The sequence below is a fragment of the Siphateles boraxobius genome, unplaced genomic scaffold, assembly GCF_051911475.1.
Source record: "Siphateles boraxobius isolate OS27281-9 unplaced genomic scaffold, OSU_SipBor_1 8, whole genome shotgun sequence".
Taxonomy (NCBI): domain Eukaryota; kingdom Metazoa; phylum Chordata; class Actinopteri; order Cypriniformes; family Leuciscidae; genus Siphateles; species Siphateles boraxobius.
Genome location: NW_027509208.1, coordinates 41229549 through 41247331, shown reverse-complemented (window position 1 = coordinate 41247331; position 17783 = coordinate 41229549). Strand labels below are relative to the sequence as shown.

General features: G+C 36.6%; 1 protein-coding gene across 3 annotated transcripts in view; it reads left to right on the top strand.

Moving 5' to 3' along the window:
* Positions 1-4501: 4501 nt before the first annotated feature.
* The window catches only part of mia3 (MIA SH3 domain ER export factor 3), a 29262-nt gene continuing 15980 nt past the window's right edge, over positions 4502-17783 (top strand). For all 3 annotated transcript variants that reach the window (XM_077219482.1, XM_077219481.1, XM_077219480.1), the window contains exons 1-14: positions 4502-4668; positions 6288-6421; positions 7387-7473; positions 7559-10355; positions 11274-11564; positions 12462-12598; positions 14608-14739; positions 15161-15182; positions 16214-16302; positions 16391-16468; positions 16560-16670; positions 16760-16831; positions 17355-17459; positions 17548-17670. In XM_077219482.1, the coding sequence (XP_077075597.1) occupies positions 4545-4668; positions 6288-6421; positions 7387-7473; positions 7559-10355; positions 11274-11564; positions 12462-12598; positions 14608-14739; positions 15161-15182; positions 16214-16302; positions 16391-16468; positions 16560-16670; positions 16760-16831; positions 17355-17459; positions 17548-17670 (4302 nt within the window). In that variant the 5' untranslated portion in view covers positions 4502-4544. The remainder of the gene's footprint in view (positions 4669-6287; positions 6422-7386; positions 7474-7558; positions 10356-11273; positions 11565-12461; positions 12599-14607; positions 14740-15160; positions 15183-16213; positions 16303-16390; positions 16469-16559; positions 16671-16759; positions 16832-17354; positions 17460-17547; positions 17671-17783) is intronic.

The following is a 17783-nucleotide window of genomic DNA, read 5'->3' as shown; positions in this document are numbered from 1 at the left end:
CTATGTTAATTGTAGAATATCATTTGTGCCTTGTAGTATCTGTCGTTAGTTTTGGGTTCGCAGAACGTTGCAACGTTTGTTTTTGGTGAGCCAGGAAACTTTACGTTACGTAACGTTAAATAGCATAGTTTTTTAATAAAGTTTTTTTTAAGTATTTTTTTAAATATATATTCTCCCGCATCCCATATGGTATAACTTAATCGGCATTAAAAACGGATGAATGGACGTCAATAATTATCAGTAATTTAACCGTCCTATGGAGTATTAAAGACAAGGTAATTTAAATAATGTAATTAACATTAAAAATGAGACTACAACATTACAAAATGAATAACAACTATGTGACTAACTATAGCATAACATTACATTTGTTTCTTACCACTGAAGTAGCGGGACGACGTGCTTCTCTTTTGGTGCAGTAACGTTAAACAAAAACTTCTCCGTTAACTTTGTTCTCTTCAATTAGACGTGTCAAGTCTCTCTGAAATTACACTATTCAACGTTACTCTCGTATATCAATTATAAGCAATTTTTCTATAAAGAGGTAACGTTAGAGAAAAAAATGTAAGTATATCAGCAAAACGATATGACGGTTAATTTTTAAATTACACGGGTGCGCGGATGTCTTTGGAAGACAAGACATCAGTCGCGCGTGCTGGAGATGCGCGTGCAGAACAGGAGCAGGAAAGTTACAAACCCATTATAATTTTTTTATCTGTATAATTTATGATCTGTATACTTTTCACCCTTGCTCAATATCTTTAACTCTGAAAATTATAATGCGTTTTGACTGATCTAATCCAGCTAGGTTTTAATAAACTGTTTTACTAAAAATCTAGGCCTATTTATAGAAGAAGAAGAAGAAGAAGAAGAAGAAGAAGAAGAAGAAGCGAGTCCAGTGGGCGAGATGGTATTTCATCTTTCATTTTGAAAACATTTTGGGATGAGTTAACTCCTGCTTTGAGCCCTCTATTTCAACTCTCTGTAGACACTTGTACCATCCCTACTATCTGGAAGACATCTGTTGTTATTCCGGTGCCTAAAAAAATCCTGTCAACAGCATAATGTTGATTATAGACCAGTAGCGCTAACATCAATAGTCATGAAATCATTAGAACATGGTTAAATTTAAGGAGTGAGGTACAGCATCTCTTGGACCCTTACCAATTTGCCTATAATAATGGCAGGGATCAGGGGCGGCTGGCCAATAGAGGGCGCTAGGGCGCAGATATTTTTCACCATACCGATGATGCCTTAATTACAACGATACACTCTATCTTATAGCACCTTGAAAATCCATTAGGTTATGCTCGATTATTTATGGACTTCAGCTCTGCATTTAAAGGATTAGTTCACCTCAAAATGAAAATTTCCTAATAACTTACTCACCCCAATGCCATCCAAGATATCCATGTCTTTCTTTCCTCAGTGGAAGAGAAATTAATTTTTTTGTTTTTGTTAAATTAATTTCTGGATTTTTCTTTAAATAATGGATTTCAATGGCAACCAACGTTCTGAAGTCCAAATTAATGCAGTTTCAAAGATCTTTGAAGTGCTTCAGCGGGCTATGCACGATCGCAGCTGAGGAGGAGGGGCTTATCTAGCGAAACGATAGGCCGGGAACACGTTGAAAGGTCACCGTGCGGAGGAGGATAGTTCAAATTGTATTGTATGTTGAATAACATATTTGTGTCCTTGAGTCATATTATTGTTTAAAATGGTCCTTACGTGTGCGTATCCTGAGTGTTGAAATCTTTTGAAACCTAAACGTTTTTTTTCCCGAGCGTAACCTTTCAACGTGATGACGTATTTCCCGGCGCATTGCAGATCAGCTCAATCCGACCAATTGTAGTTAAAAAGTATATATATATATTTTTTAAAATGACCTATCGTTTCGCTAGATAAGCCCCTCCTCCTCATCTAAGATCGTGGTTGAAGCACTTCAAATACCTTTGAAACTGCATTGATTTGGACTTCAAAACATTGGTTGCCATTGAAGTCCATTATATTTCGAAGAAACATCCAGAAATGTTTTCCTCAAGAAACTTAATTTCTCTCCCACTGAGGAAACACATGGGTATCTTGGATGGCATTGGGGTGAGTAAATTATTAGGAAATTTTCATTTTGAGGTAAACTAATCCTTTAACTGTATTCTTCCTCAGACAATGTTACGTAAATTACAACGGATGGAAGTGAAAACATTTCTGGATTTTTCTTCGAATAATGGACTTCAATGACAACCAATGTTTTGAAGTCCAAATCAATGCAGTTTCAAAGGTCTTTGAAGCGCTTCAACCACGATCTTAGATGAGGAGGAGGGGCTTATCTAGCGAAACGATAGGTAATTTTCAAAAGTCTACTTTTTAAAAATGTACTTGATTTTAATGTGTACATCAGTCCCACATGATCAGAATGCGTTCAACTGACACAATTTTCCTCTTTTTCTCAATGAATTATTGCTTGTCAAACCAAAATATTTAATTCCCCGTAGACTGATTCAAATAATCATGTTGATTCAAGACATTATTTGTCATTACTGTAATACAAATTTATTGTGTAATGTTAAGCGATTTCATCATCTCAAGGGCACCCGATTTTCAACTGTAACTCCAACTTGATTTCTCAATGCTAATATTAATTAACAGTATTGTTCCACTAAAGCAATTTCATTGTGTTTCTGGTATCAGAGTTGTGTAAATCGAACTCGCTTAAGTGAAATGGTGCAACAGACATAACTTGGCCCTCAATGTAAATAAAACCAAAGAAATTATTTGTGACCCTATGACTAGTATGAGATCATAGCACACTTCCAATGGAAGGTGTACTCGTTGAGCAGGTAACAACATATTAGTATTTAGGTATTCAATTAGATTGTCAGCTGCAGTGGTCCCATCAAGCGGAGTATGTTTGCTCAGAGATATGTCAGCGTCTATATTTCTTAAGACGACTTAGAGGAGTGGACAAGGATATCATGTTGTTGTTTTACAAGGCAGCCATTGAATCTCTGGGGTTTTAGATTCATTAATGACCCAAATCACGTCCTGTATGGAGAGGAAGAGCTGATGCCTTCAGGCAGAAGGTACAGGTTACCAAACTGCAAGCTTATCAGGTTTAAATTCTCATTTGTGCTGCTTTCAATCAAATTAATGAATAACAACAGATGAGGTGTGTGTGTGTGTGTGTGTGTGTGTGTGTGTGTGTGTGTGTGTGTGTGTGTGTGTGTGTGTGTGTGTTATCTGCAGTGACGTATGTGTGACAAATACTACTAAATAGGACTTCAGGTATAACATTATGGTTATAGGATGTGTAATGATAGGGCACTGGTGCAAAATTATGTATGTGTATATATGTGGGTATGTGTATGTATATATATGCTATATGTTATAGTTGATATGGTAGTATGCAAATTGGGTATTGTGCAATACAGAAGCTGTTGAGTTAACGGGAAATGTGCAATTGTCGGGGGGGGGGTATGATGCGGGGGGGGGGGGTATTGGTGTGTGAAGTGTGTGTGATGCGGGGGGGGGGGGGTATTGGTGTGTGAAGTGTGTGTGATGCGGGGGGGGGGGGGTATTGGTGTGTGAAGTGTGTGTGATGCGGGGGGGGGGGGGTATTGGTGTGTGAAGTGTGTGTGATGCGGGGGGGGGTATTGGTGTGTGAAGTGTGTGTGATGCGGGTGTTCTTCTGTTTTCTGTGAATGTGTGGAAAGTAGTGGGGGATGTTGAGTGTGGTGTGGGAATGTTAAATCAAGTACGGAATAGGATAATTTAGGTGCATGTTCTGTGTTAATTGTGTGTTGTTGTGTGTTATACGTAATGTGACGCTTTTGTTCTTTCGAATGTCCAAGACGAATTTTTCCAATAGGAGACAATAAAGGCTTATCTTATATCTCTGGATTTGAAGGAGGATGAAAAGTTTCTATCCATCCATTTTTTTATGCATTATTGAGCTGTTAAAAAAGCTGTCATCAAAGAAATCACTTAGTTGTGATGCTTCTTTCCCCACGCATTATTTATTATGAAATACCAAATCTATCTATCTATCTATCTATCTATCCATCTATCTGTGTTTTTGAGCTATCAAAGAAGCAGTCATCAAATAAATCCCTTAGTTGTGATGCTTCTTTTCCCACACATTGTTTATTATGAAATATATACGATAAATAATTCTAAATAAAATAGAAAGAATTTAATAATAGATATAGTAAAAGGCGATGTTTCTTTTCCCAGACATTGTTTATTATGAAATATATACGATAAATAATTTAAATAAAATAGAAGTAATAATAATAATATAGTAAAAGGCGAAGTAAACATTATGAAAAAAGCTTTTATTGAGCATGATACCAGAACCTCCACAGTGAGACTCCTCTGCATGAGGACACACGTGACCAGAGCCCAGGGTCTGTTGTTTTGGTGCTGCTATCTCTTTAAGCGCTGTGTGTGTGAAACATGACTCCAGTCTTTTCTCCTCCTCGCTGAACTCAAGCAGCTCAAACTCGCCTCGGATCTGCTGACGTGTCGGCAGATCAACAGCTGCCAGGATGGCTGCACGAAACACACATTTTTATTATGTTTTTACGCTTGTTCTTTGCGCTTGTTTTCACATAAGCAACGCGGACCGGCGCTTCTCCGACCAGAAGCGATGCGCCGATGAAGAATGTAGCAGTGAGTATCAGTGCTGTAACTTAGTATTATCAGGATGCTGGCCATAAAACTTCAGTGCTGCTGACGTCATAAAGGCCGCATGTAACTTTGTAACAGCAAAAATATATGGGTTTTATGGTGCATATAGGGTCTATATAACGAGTGACGTCCTTGAAGATCCAGTCTGTTGATACCGAGCTCAGTTTAGCCAGTCGAGCTAACAACATACAAAACCCTGTGCATGGGATAAATGCTCGATGAGAGATGGAGTCTGTGTTTTATGCTCTTAATATGATGCGTTCACGTGATGCAACAGTTATTAATGCTAAAAATAAGGCCTGGTTTCATATCTCTGGCTGTTTTCATGTACAACCTTTTACAGTCTATGTGTAAAACACACCGTTCGGAAGATCGTTATTTACAAACAACATGATTCCGTTGTTCACGTTTGAAATGAATTAGGTTGAACTGTGTTTGACTTGTATGTGTTTTCCTTAATGACTCTCGATAGTTAGAAAGTGGAGTCGTTGATCATGATAATAATAATAATATGCGCATGCGTATGTGTGTGTATGGAAGTTTAAGAATATGTATACAATTTGCTGATTTGAAACAAACACATTCTGTCATTTTTGTAGACAGATTTTTACATTTAATTTAGTTAAAATTCTAAAACAAAAAATGTGCACCGTCCATTAGTGGTCGACCGGAGATTTATGGGATGATAATAATACATAATGCTAATGTTGTTGAGATGTTTGAATGTTTACTTTCAGCATATAATTGTAAATTGATTATTGTTTCTTGATAAAATTTTACTATCCATGATTCGGCCAAACGGTCCACCGTTTCTCCTGAAATCCAAGAGAGAATAGAATAGAATAGAATATACTTTATTGTCCCCTAGAGGAAATTTGTCATGGACTCAAAAGTGCGTAGTGCATAGCAATAGCTGCCCTTACAGATAATAAATACACGTAAAATACACAAAACAGCTAAAGACATACACGGTGGCTACATACAGTCTCATGACACATTCAATAAAAGATTAGAACAATAAATAAATAAAATAAAATACAAAAACCACAAGCAACACCTGAAAGGTTCACCCTTATTCCATAATATCCCATACCGACGACCTATTAAATGCTCTGTTGATCCTGGTGTGGTCATACAACATTAATAAACAAATAAAAAGATCACCATGTAGATAATGCATGCGGTGCGGTTTCATTACAGTACTGCAAAATATTCAACACATGGAGTTTCCTAATGCAGCTTATCAGGGTGAATCTCAAAATCTCATGGGCCGTGTTTCACTTCAAAATAATTAGTTAGAGATTTAAATTACATTTTGCGTAAGAAAAGTAAGCCTATTTTAGGACCCTTAAGATTTGTTGCAGTGTAGGTGAAAAATCCCTGAAAAATGTAAAATTATTCATCATGTTCATTATGTGTGCATTAAATTTGAAGTCATACAGAAGTTAAAATGCACATTGTAAGAGCTAATCTAGGGGAACATTTTTCACTCAACTTTCACACTGTTTTGCTCTTGCCTTAAAGTAAATGCTGGATTTAAAAAGCTTACCATATCCGTATATGAAGCAAGTGTTTTTCATCCATGTTTTTTGTGTCTTTAGTGCTCCTCGTCAGAGGGAAGGCGGCTAAGGATTTCACAGGGCCAGACTGTCGGTTTCTCTCTTTCAAGAAAGGAGAGACGATATATGTATATTATAAACTCTCAGGGCAGAGGTCGGACATGTGGGCTGGCAGTGTAAGTAACCTGTTAATGATTGATTGATTGATTGATTGATTGATTGATGCTTATGGATGTTGCTGATGATGAACGTATTTGCCATGCGGCATATTTGATTAGTATTCATTTGACATCGCAAACACTCTACATTTACTTATTTATTGCGGCAACAGATCATGCATGAATCTTCGATAGCAGAGAAATGTGTTAAGCAAATACTAACATCAACAAAACATGCAAATGACTGTTTATTGTAATCAAAAATGTTTTGATTCTTGTTTTAAAATGTTGCAAACCACAATGCATTACCACATGCTCCATGAAAATTTGAATATAAGTATATTGCTAAGTATATGATACATATCTTATTAAAATAGACTATTTTACCAAGTGTTTATCTGTTACAGTTTGTTTAATTCTATTCCCTCTTAAACTTTTTTTGGATGCATTTGATTTCTATGGAATCATAGAGGAAATATCGGGTAACACTTTGCAATAACGTCTCATTAGTGACATTATGCATTAACTAGCATGAATAAACCATGTGTTTTACAGCATTTATTAATCTTTAACGTTATAAAAAATGCTATTGTTTGTTCTTGTTAGTTCACTGTGCATTGACTAATGTTAACAGATACAATTTTGAAATGATCATTAACTAAGATTAATAAATGCTGCAGATAGAAGTATTGTTCATGTTAATGTAGTTAACTAATGAAAATCTTCTTGTAAAAGGGTTGCTGGAAGTATTTTTTTTTTAAATAGATAAATGGACAAATTAAATGTATATGAAAATATTGAGCATTTTCACATAAGTGCAAACTTTATCTGACAGGTTTTAATTCTTGTAGATTTGTCTCTTGTGCATTTTATTTTCCTATAAAATTTGTATGTATTTATTTTCTTATTTTCTTGTATGTTTTCTGTAAACACTGTTCTAAAAGTTTCTTATACTGATATTTCTTCTTCCTCTTTCTGCATAGATTGGAAACCACTTTGGTTATTTCCCAAAGGACTATCTTAATATAAATCATATATATACTGAAAAAGAATTGGAGGTACCTACAGAGGTATGTTCATGTGGTTAATATTGCCTGATGCCTGGTCCTTTTTGACGTGACGTTTGGTTAACATGAAGCTTTCTTTCTCTTTCAGGAAACCGATTTTGTTTGCTTTGAGACTGGGCTTGATAAATTTGAAAGCTATGATATAGATGTGTTGTTGGGAAGCACATTGTTGCTAGAAAACGAGAATTTAACAGATGAATCAACAGAACCAGCTCAGAATGAAGATTCATCTCAACTGTCTTCTGTAACAGAGACCGAATCAATGGAGCCTCTTGAGTCAGAGTCATTTGATTCAGAATCAACATCAATTCTTGAATCAGAGTCAGTCGATTCAGAATCAACATCAATTCTTGAATCAGAGTCATTTGATTCAGAATCAACATCAATTCTTGAATCAGAGTCAGTCGATTCAGAATCAACATCAATTCTTGAATCAGAGTCAGTCAATTCAGAATCTACATCAATTCTTGAATCAGAGTCAGTCGATTCAGAATCAACATCAATTCTTGAATCAGAGTCAGTCAATTCAGAATCTACATCAATTCTTGAATCAGAGTCAGTCGATTCAGAATCAACATCACTTCTTGAATCAGAGTTAGTCGGTTTAAAATCAACATCGCCTCTTGAATCAAAATCAGTCGGTTCAGAATCAACATCACTTCTTGAATCCGAATCAGTCGATTCTGAATCAACACCGCTTCTTGAATCAGAGTTAGTCGTTTTAAAATCAACATCGCCTCTTGAATCAAAATCAGTCGGTTCAGAATCAACATCGCCTATTGAATCAGAGTCAGTCGGTTCACAATCAACACCGTTTCGTGAATCAGAGTCAGCCGATTCAGAATCAACATCACTTCTTGAATCAAAGCCAGTCAGTTCAGAATCAACATTGCCTATTGAATCAGAGCCGGTAGGTTTAAAATCAATATCGCCTCTTGAATCAAAATCAGTCAGTTCAGAATCAACATCGCCTAGTGAATTAGAGTCAGTCGGTTCAGAATCAACATCGCCTATTGAATCAGAGTCAGTCGGTTTAGAATCAACATCACCTATTGAATTAGAGTCAGTCGGTTCAGAATCAACATCGCTTCTTGAATCAGAGTCAGTTGGTTCAGAATCAACATCGCTTCTTGAATCAGAGTCAGTTGGTTCAGAATCAACATCGCTTCTTGAATCAGAGTCAGTTGGTTCAGAATCAACATCGCTTCTTGAATCAGAGTCAGTTGGCTCAGAATCAACATTGCCTATTGAATCAGAGTCAGTCGGTTCAGAATCAACATTGCCTATTGAATCAGAGTCAGTCGGTTCAGAATCAACATCGCTTCTTGAATCAGAGTCAGTCGGTTCCAAATCTGTAAAAGCTCCTGAAACCGAGACATTACATTTAAAATCTACTGAGGAGGACTCTGATATCTTTCTGCCAAAGATGGAAAATGTCTCATCAAAACCAACAATGGAAACTAAAGATGCAGTAAAAGAAGAGCTCGAAGATCTTTCAATAAGCCAAGATGCCGATGTTATTTTACAAGATGTCGAAACAGAACCATCAGATACTGATTATTCTGAGGTTTTGCACAACCAAAGTGACTCTGATTTTGAGCCTCAGGAGCCCTCACAACTTCTACTTGAAACACAAACAGCAAGTTTAGATGCAGTACACGAAGAACCTGCAGAAACAGAGCTACACGATAAAGATAACCACTACAAAACACCAGAGAAAACACTTGAGGATGAGCATGAAGTGACCGAATCCCTTCAAGAACTCACCAAAGATTCGCTTTCAGTTGCTGATGTCGGAGAACAAGCTGGTCTTGAGGTCAAACATGCACGAAGTGATTTTGACGTCCAAATCCCAGAAATTCCTCACCTGCCACTTGACGCTAAAACTGCTTCAGATGCACGTGAAGTCATCCCATCTGTAGACAAGATGCATGTAAGTGAAAACACTGAGGAACACCATACAAAGAAGTTAGACTCAAACAAAAAGGAAAACCTTCTTCAGAAGGCCAGCATGAACAAGAATGAAAATGCACACAAAAACACTGCAGACGACGATGCACACGAGAATGCACCTACAAACAAGATCGCAAAAGCGAAAGAATCAATTCACGAAGTAAATGCAATCAAAAGTAGGGAATTCGTTTCAGAAAGTCATGAAACTGCACCTCTACTTGACGAAACAGATGAACAAATTGATAAGTTGAAGAACGAAATTGTGAATCTACTGAAAAACACACTGGAATCTGAAGAACAAAGTCTTGAAGACGAAGAGGACGAGAGCGAAGACACCGAAGAGCTTTTGGAGGATGAGAACGCTCTTCTTTTGCACACAGAAAACATTAATGAACCTAAAGAAAATCCTCAACCTGAAAGCGATGATTTGGTTGTTTCCCAACCAAGCGAAAACACCACAGAACAAGAAGAAAACGAAGAGGTTCGTCTTCCTCCCGAAGAGCCCAAATACAGCGATAACGTACTGAGACTCACAATTTTACGAGATCACTTGCAGGACGAGGAAACGGAGCGCATGCAGAAGTATTTCGGACTGAAGAACCTGTTTAAAATCGAAGCCATGTTTTCTGACCTAGATCTGGAGATGAAGTCTGCGAGAGAGCTGAAGACAGACACCGAGGACATCGAGCGAACGCTAGACCAGATCATGGAGTCCTCGGAGAACTCGGTTCTCGATGCGACTGAAGACATGTTTAATGAAAGAGAGCGGAAAGCTCAGGAACATGGACAGCAGAAGGAGCCAGAAATGTATGATGTTGAGGCTGCCATCCTAGACGCTTTTCAGGAGATCATTTTCTCTTTGCGACAGAAATATTCAGCGGCCAGTGACAGCGTCCCACTGCTGGAGGAAGAGCAACCTGCATCTGAAATGGGTGAGGAACATTAATTAGGTGTTTGTTTGAATCTCTAACCTTAGATTTAGCAGTAATAATAGCCTTTGCGATCCATTAATTGCACGCATTTGCTTGTTTCAGGGTTTTGCTTAGATCAGATGCTGTTAAAATTGCATAAAGCATGCATTTTTAAGGCCTCTAAATGATCAAAACTTCACTGTTAAACCTGTCGCACACAATCTCCTCATTTGTCTACTTGAGTTTACACTTTTTTTTTAGTAAGTAAAAGTGTTTGTGTAATTGTACAAGCATCCACCTTCAGCTCATGCATATAGCAGTAAAATCTCTTTTTGATTAAGTAAACGTAAGAATAACTTATATTGTTAGTAATATTTCAAGATGAACACATACTGTACTGAAGAAACTTAGGTGTACTTGATTATCCAGACATCATTTATTAGAAAAATCAGTGAGTATCAAATATGATCAACAGGCTTTTGGTGAAGGTTTATTTGTTCATCTCTCAATCATCATATTAGTACCGCATTGAATTTTATGTTTTTTAAGACTACAGAGTTTAAAATAAAACTAAGAATTTAAATATCATCTTACTGAGACATATTATTGGTAGATACAGAGTGACGACTGATATTTATATCATTTTAATAAGTATTATATACTTATATAAGATCTCACTGATTTACATTACAAGCATCAGAATTTCATCTGAAGTTTTGGCCATATCAATATCAGAATTTGCACCGAATTGCATATTAGAATAAAATTTAGCTGTTTTTTTTTTTTTTTTAAATATAATATTATTTTTCAAATTTATATTACTTTTAGTCTTCAATAAACGGTTCCATTTTTTTAAAAATAGATATTTCTGACTATTATTTCATATGTCTTTACATGATAATGATATAATAAATATCTGTATGCACTTTTTTTTCCTAGATGAGAAAATTGACTCTGAAGAGGTGAAGCGTTTGGACAGTAACATTGAAATGATCGCACCACCTGAAAGTCCTGAAATGCACGATGAGCACAACGAATCTGAATTAAATGCAAATGAAGATTTATCCCACAGTAAAGACGCGGGTCTTGAAGAGGACGGAGGCCATTTCAACAGAAATAAAGATGCACAAATAGGGTTCGAGGACGCTGAGGAGATTCAAAAGGGGCCTTCTTCTATTTTGGAGAAACCAGTGGACATCGGCTTTCACTTTGAAATGGATCCATCTTCAGGTTTTTTAATTTTTTTAATACTATATTTTACTTTAAATTAATTATTGTTGCATGTTTTGGGTTATAGCCAGAGCTTGACATTAACTTTTTTGCTCACCAGCCACTGTGGCTAGTGGTTTTCCAAAGTTACTAGCCACTCAGCATTTTTACTGGCCAAAATTTTGACGTCGATACCATGGGGAAAAAACTGCCTTATAGATGTTTGTTTGTAATATGATTTCATAATTTGGCAGCTGGCATATTAGGCTGCTGTCACTTTAAGACTTGATCCATTATACTGTTACACATGCGTTTTCTTTCTCAACTGTTAACATTAACTTAAATCATAACTGACTGTTTACATATCAATACTGCAATACTCACCAAGAGCGGCATTTTGAGATTATTTTGTGCGTATTTGACTGTATAAGCACAATAAGCTGCAAAAAAAACTCAATTTAGTACTGAGAGAAGGCTTTATCTGCGCACACTTGGATTTGAGCACAAAATCTGCGAGAGTGAGCCCTGTAACAACAACTATATTCATCCAGAGTAAATGAAACGAGTGAGTGAGTAGAGGCGGGTTTGTTTGTCACTCGCTGACGGAGAGAAGAGAGAGAGAGAAAGCGCAGCTTTTATCTATTCTGCGAAAAATGAGTATTGAAAGTATTTCAGTATTTAGTATCGAAAAATCCTTTTTTCTTTTCTTTATTTTTTTTTTACAACACTGCATTCCACTTATTTTATACTTCAGATAAATTTTATTAAGACTACAATTGAAAAATATATATTATATATAAAATTTAACCCGCCGAATTGGCTAGTAGGAGTGACTGTTAAACGCCACTGCTGAAATCTAGCGCATTTGGCGGGTGTTAATATCAAGCCCTGCTTATAACTGTTATTTTCTGTCTCCAGGTTCACTGGAGTCTCCAGGTGTCTCTGATTTCCAAGACACTGATTCAAGCAGTGATTCCTCCAGCTCCTCGACTTCAGATGAACTATGGGGTTTGCTGCTTCTCATCAAAGAATATCTTGGGGTGTATGGAGAAATTGTGAGTAAGACAATATTTAAGACATTAAAGCTTTATACTTTACACAAGTACATCAATGCAAAAGACTTATTAAAAATGTGTTGCATTATCAGACATTAGTGTAAATTTCTACAGTCAATGCAGTTAAAAAAGAGAGTGGTTTGAACTGACAAAAGGAACTTTCTTTATTCCACATTGCCAAAATCCCTTTCTGATACATTTTAACTGACTTTAAAGAAAATATAATATCTTTAGCGTATGTAGTAATGTGTTAATTATAAGACTTGTTAACCCCAGACACACTGAACACATGGTGCACGAGTAGCTGGTGTGACATTAATAACAGGATTGTTTTCTGTTGGAGTTTCCTTGGTTCAGAGCAATTTGAGAAACGTGTCTATAATGGTTTTTGGAGTCATTTGTTGTGTTGGATTTGCTCATGCATGTTGTTGTTTGGCCTGAACTTCTGTTTACATGACTCAGTCTACTGTGGCAAATCACATGAGACCTCAGAGAAAGAAGGAAATGAAACCTATTTTAGTACCTTTAAAATCAACAGTTCTTATCACCCCAATGTATACAAAAACTCCTAAAAATATGCAAAATATAATTTTGCTTCAGGATGTTATTAGACTTAGTGTTTGTATGAACCTCACTAAAATAAATCTGTCACTGACTTTTATTTGTTTTTTTGAAATATATTCATAATGTAATGTCTGTTCTAAGTACACACATTTATTAGATCTGCCATGTAATTAATATCATGATTTTGTAATGAGGGAGCCACTTCTGCTGATGTTGTCAATAAGTACAACTACTAATAGGTATAAATGAAAGAAATCCAATAGGGCTCCATGCTAAACTTGTTAATAAAACTCCATACAAGAGCAATATGTGTATAACCAGAACTAGATTAAATTCCAAATCGTGGCAATTAAACATTTATATCGTTTATAGCACATATTGAAGCTATAACACTGAAGCGTTAAGTTGTTATTCTTTCAATTCCACTAGCATCAGTGCTAAAGAAGGTCCCTCAACCAGTGTGACCAATCAGAGGCCGCCGTCAGCGTCACGTGACCGCTCGCGTACAGAGTGGAAACACTGCTCTTCGTGAGAGACTCTCAGCTCAGCGTTGTGAAAGAGATCAACACTGATATCCCTCCAGCCACGATTTCAAAACATACTAGTTGTATGTACTTATTATCCGTCTGTATACATTATTATTCAAGTCAAACGTCTATTAGCTTTCAAAGACAAGCGTGTCAGAGTGGATTTACACCAGAAAACACCGGCTTCCCGATATGAACCAACGGTCCGCCATTTATACTGTGTTCATCGGCTTCAAACTCCGTCTCTGAGCGCTCGGTTACCCTGGTAAATTAGTTTAAACGCTTTAAGAACATGGATTCACAGCCAGGTCTTACCTCTACACCAGCTGAGATAGAAAACGCAGCCAGTTTCGTCTTCGTTCTGTCCAGACTTCAGGAAGTAAGTGTTTCCCTCTCTAGACTCGATCGCTGTCTTCAAGAGTGAGATGTGTGTGTTTTAACGACTCCAACTGCTTGGAATTGATCAGTCAGTCAGTAAAGATCAGTCCACGCAGTACTGTAATAATGGCATGGTGCTGTATTGTGGCCCCTTCTTATGCCTGCAGCTCTCCTTAATTCTGTAAGTCCATAAAGGATCGGATAAAATCCCAAGGGAACTAAATTGGTTCATTTAAACTGAGCTGTAAGTGCTTGTTATATGCAGTAGGGTTTCATCAGAGGTGAAAGTCCAGTAAAACCCCTGGTGTTGTGTTTCTGTTGCATGTGGCTGGTGATAAGGGTCAGTGCTAGACTTTGTTGCTTTAGATTTGTCAATACAAGTTTAAAAGAGTGCAGAAATTGATTTGAGTGTCATTCAGGCCCCTTACTAACTAAACTCAAAGCTGACGGGCAGTGAAACCATGTTGTCAGTCAATCAATGAATTGTTTCTGGAATTGACATAAAACTGATCACATTTGTTGTGTTTTTGTGTCATCTAGGTGATTACTGCTCTTCCAGAGGAATGGCGACCGGGTCCCACTTTCCACGGAGTCCCCTGGGAGCCGGTGCTCGTCACAGCGGTTGTCGGGACCCTGACGATACTGATGTTCTTCTGGAGGACGGTGCTCCCTGTAAGATATTCGATTCACACATTTATTTGTATAGCGCTTTTCATTATGTACATCGTTTAAAGGCAGCTTTACAGAAAATGCATGAGTCCATATTACAATTTAGACAGTAACGTCTTATAACCGATCACTCTAAGTTATGTATTTCAGAAATGTACATATACATAATCACAGTTAGCGAAAAATGTATTAATTTAAACAATGTAATAATTTAAGGCAGAAACAATAAGCTCATTGAAGTAACGAATACTTGTTTGTTAACAAATGATGATGACATTAAGAAATTATAAAATTGGTGGAAGTTGATTCAGAGTTTGTGTCATCTTGTTTACATGATATCACCTTGTTTACATGATTAATGTTTCTATTCTTTTGAGATTGATTCAATTAAATCTGTGCCATTCTCCTCCTCTTTTCCCTTTAGATCAAAGGAAAAACCTATCAATGTAAGTCACTTCTCAGCCTCGCCATGATTTAGATATCAGCTAAATATACATTATACCAGTCTCTTAGGGTTGGGTGGTATGATGGCATATACATGCAATGGCACTTTTATACAGCTAGTATACTATTATAATTTATATGGCATTTACTGTTTTTAGTATTCTCAATTTGAGATGGAGCTGCATGATTAATCGTTAAAAGATCACAATCTCAGTTCAAACGTCCACGTGATCTCATTTTTAAACGACAACGATTCGACTCTGTCTATTAAAGCTTTGACAAGTCCGATCACACTGAACAGATCTGTGTTCTGATCACAAACAGACTTTTCAACCTCATACTATCATTATTTCTGTTACAAATATTCATATTATCACAGAAGTACTGAGATAAAAGTATATAGTTTGGATATAAACACTGATGTCTATAGTAGCGATTTCAATAGAGTAAATCACCTTTTAAAAGTAAATGGCACTTTAATTATTGTATTAATTACATCCTTACATCAGTAGGTGGAGACTGGTGACTGTTAAAAATGTATTTGTCATTTAATCATTCATTCAAACTGATTTTTTTTTTTTAATAATTCATTCAGATTAATTTAACATTTTAAATAGACTGCGGCGATTAACATTTTGTCAGAACCTCTTGTAAATTAAATATTTTTTTAGTTGTCTGTTCAGAATCGTGATCTCTGTTTCTATCCAGAATCGTGCAGCTCTAATTTGAGATTCTTACGTCATGGGAATTATTTTTTGCCCTAATATCAGATTTATTCATTTAAAACTAAGCTGATCTTTTGGTTTGTGTCCATCACATAATCAATTGTACTTTTAATTTATAAAATATTTAATGCACTGGATTATCGAAAAATAGGCATTACTACATTAAAATATAAAATGAAAATCAGTAAAATATCATTGATGTGATATAAGATGAATGCATGTATGAGGTAATGCGACCCACTTCTACTACCTCTTAAAATATTTTCTTTTCTGATTTAATATAGTTTGCATTGTATTTTATTTCACAGTAACAGAAAAGCAGCTCAGAGACAAGATCCAGCAGCTTCTCAGCGAGAAATCTGATGCTGTTAACAAGATCACAGAATTAAATGACATGGTAAACCTCAACGTTTCTTCCTCTCGACTTCTCTTGGGTTTGTCGATGAACCTGATCAGATATAAATGTTTAAGTTGTCTCCTCGCAGATTAAACAGCGTGAAGAACAGCTGAAAAACTCTGCGAAATCACTGAGTTCCAGCCAACAAGAAATGAAAGGGCTGAAGGTGAATCACGGCAGCAGAATTGATGTGTTCCTGTCCCAGTTTCATCACAGTACACATTTGTTTAATGGGCTTTGTTGTTTTTACTGACTAGACTCATCACCAGAAACTCCAGAGTCAGTGGGAGGAGATGTCTGGGAGTGTTTCACAACTTAACCAAAAAATTGTGGACACACAGGAAGAAAATGCAAATCTAAATGAAAAGGTAAGCTTTGATTTATTTTTTATCTTCTTCCGTTGTGACTTTTCTCTGTCAGATTTTTCAGAACTGGTTTGTTTTTCCTTCGACCAAAGATTGCCAAAATGCACCAGAGAATCGAGAAATACCAGAAAACACTGAAGAACTATGACGAGGAACGTGCAAAGGTAATTTGTGCTGGATGAGCTGATCCTTTACTTTGGCGGATCTACCGGTTGAAATGAGAAACCAGTAATAATGTCAAACGTTTTTTTTCTGTCACAGTTACTCAGAACAAATGATTGTAGTGATGCGAGCAATCTTCAATCTGCTTAGTTACCGTTGCTAACATTGACAGGATATCCTATTACCACTTTTTCTTTCTCTGACGAACATGGAGAGAGAAGTCGTTTGATTGAGTGAATTATTAAAAATAGGATTTCCACTGTCATGGAAAACTGAGTAAAATCAGTCATGGAAATTAATAATATCTAAAGTTCTGTAATCTAGCAGTATTCCATAAAAACAAGAATTGTGCATTTTGACTTTAATTATCAACAAAAAACTACTTTATTTTTTTTGACCATTCATGATAAATGATTAAATTATCACTTTATGATTTTGTAGCCACTTGACCATGAATCTGAACATTTGTATTAGTTGTCTCATGTCCTGAAGATATGAAATGTTCTGTTCTGTGTTTGATAACAGGTTCATGTCCTCATGGATGAAGCTAAACTCAGAGAAGATGCTCTGAAGGCTCAGGTTCTGTCCTTTGAGAAGGAAAACGGCGCTTTAAAAGAGCAGAAGAAATCTGTAAGTCCTGTTGTCAGAGCTGTGAACGTGCCAATTCTGTCCTTCCATCAAGGTCAACACAATTTAAATGATATTTATTTTCTGACAGCTCCTTCGAGATGCTAAAGACTGGCAGGAGAAGCACAAGAAACTGAGCGAGGAGATCAGGGTTTATCACAAATCCCAGAAAGAGCTGGAGGACTCTCTGTTGCACAAGGACAATGAGATTGATGTGAGTGAATTTGGGTGCTTATTTTAAACAGATGCTGCATGTTGAAGATCCCTTTAGCCGTTACTGTTTTTACAATACAGTGCAGAGTCCTGCACGGGTCCATTTTTGGAGAC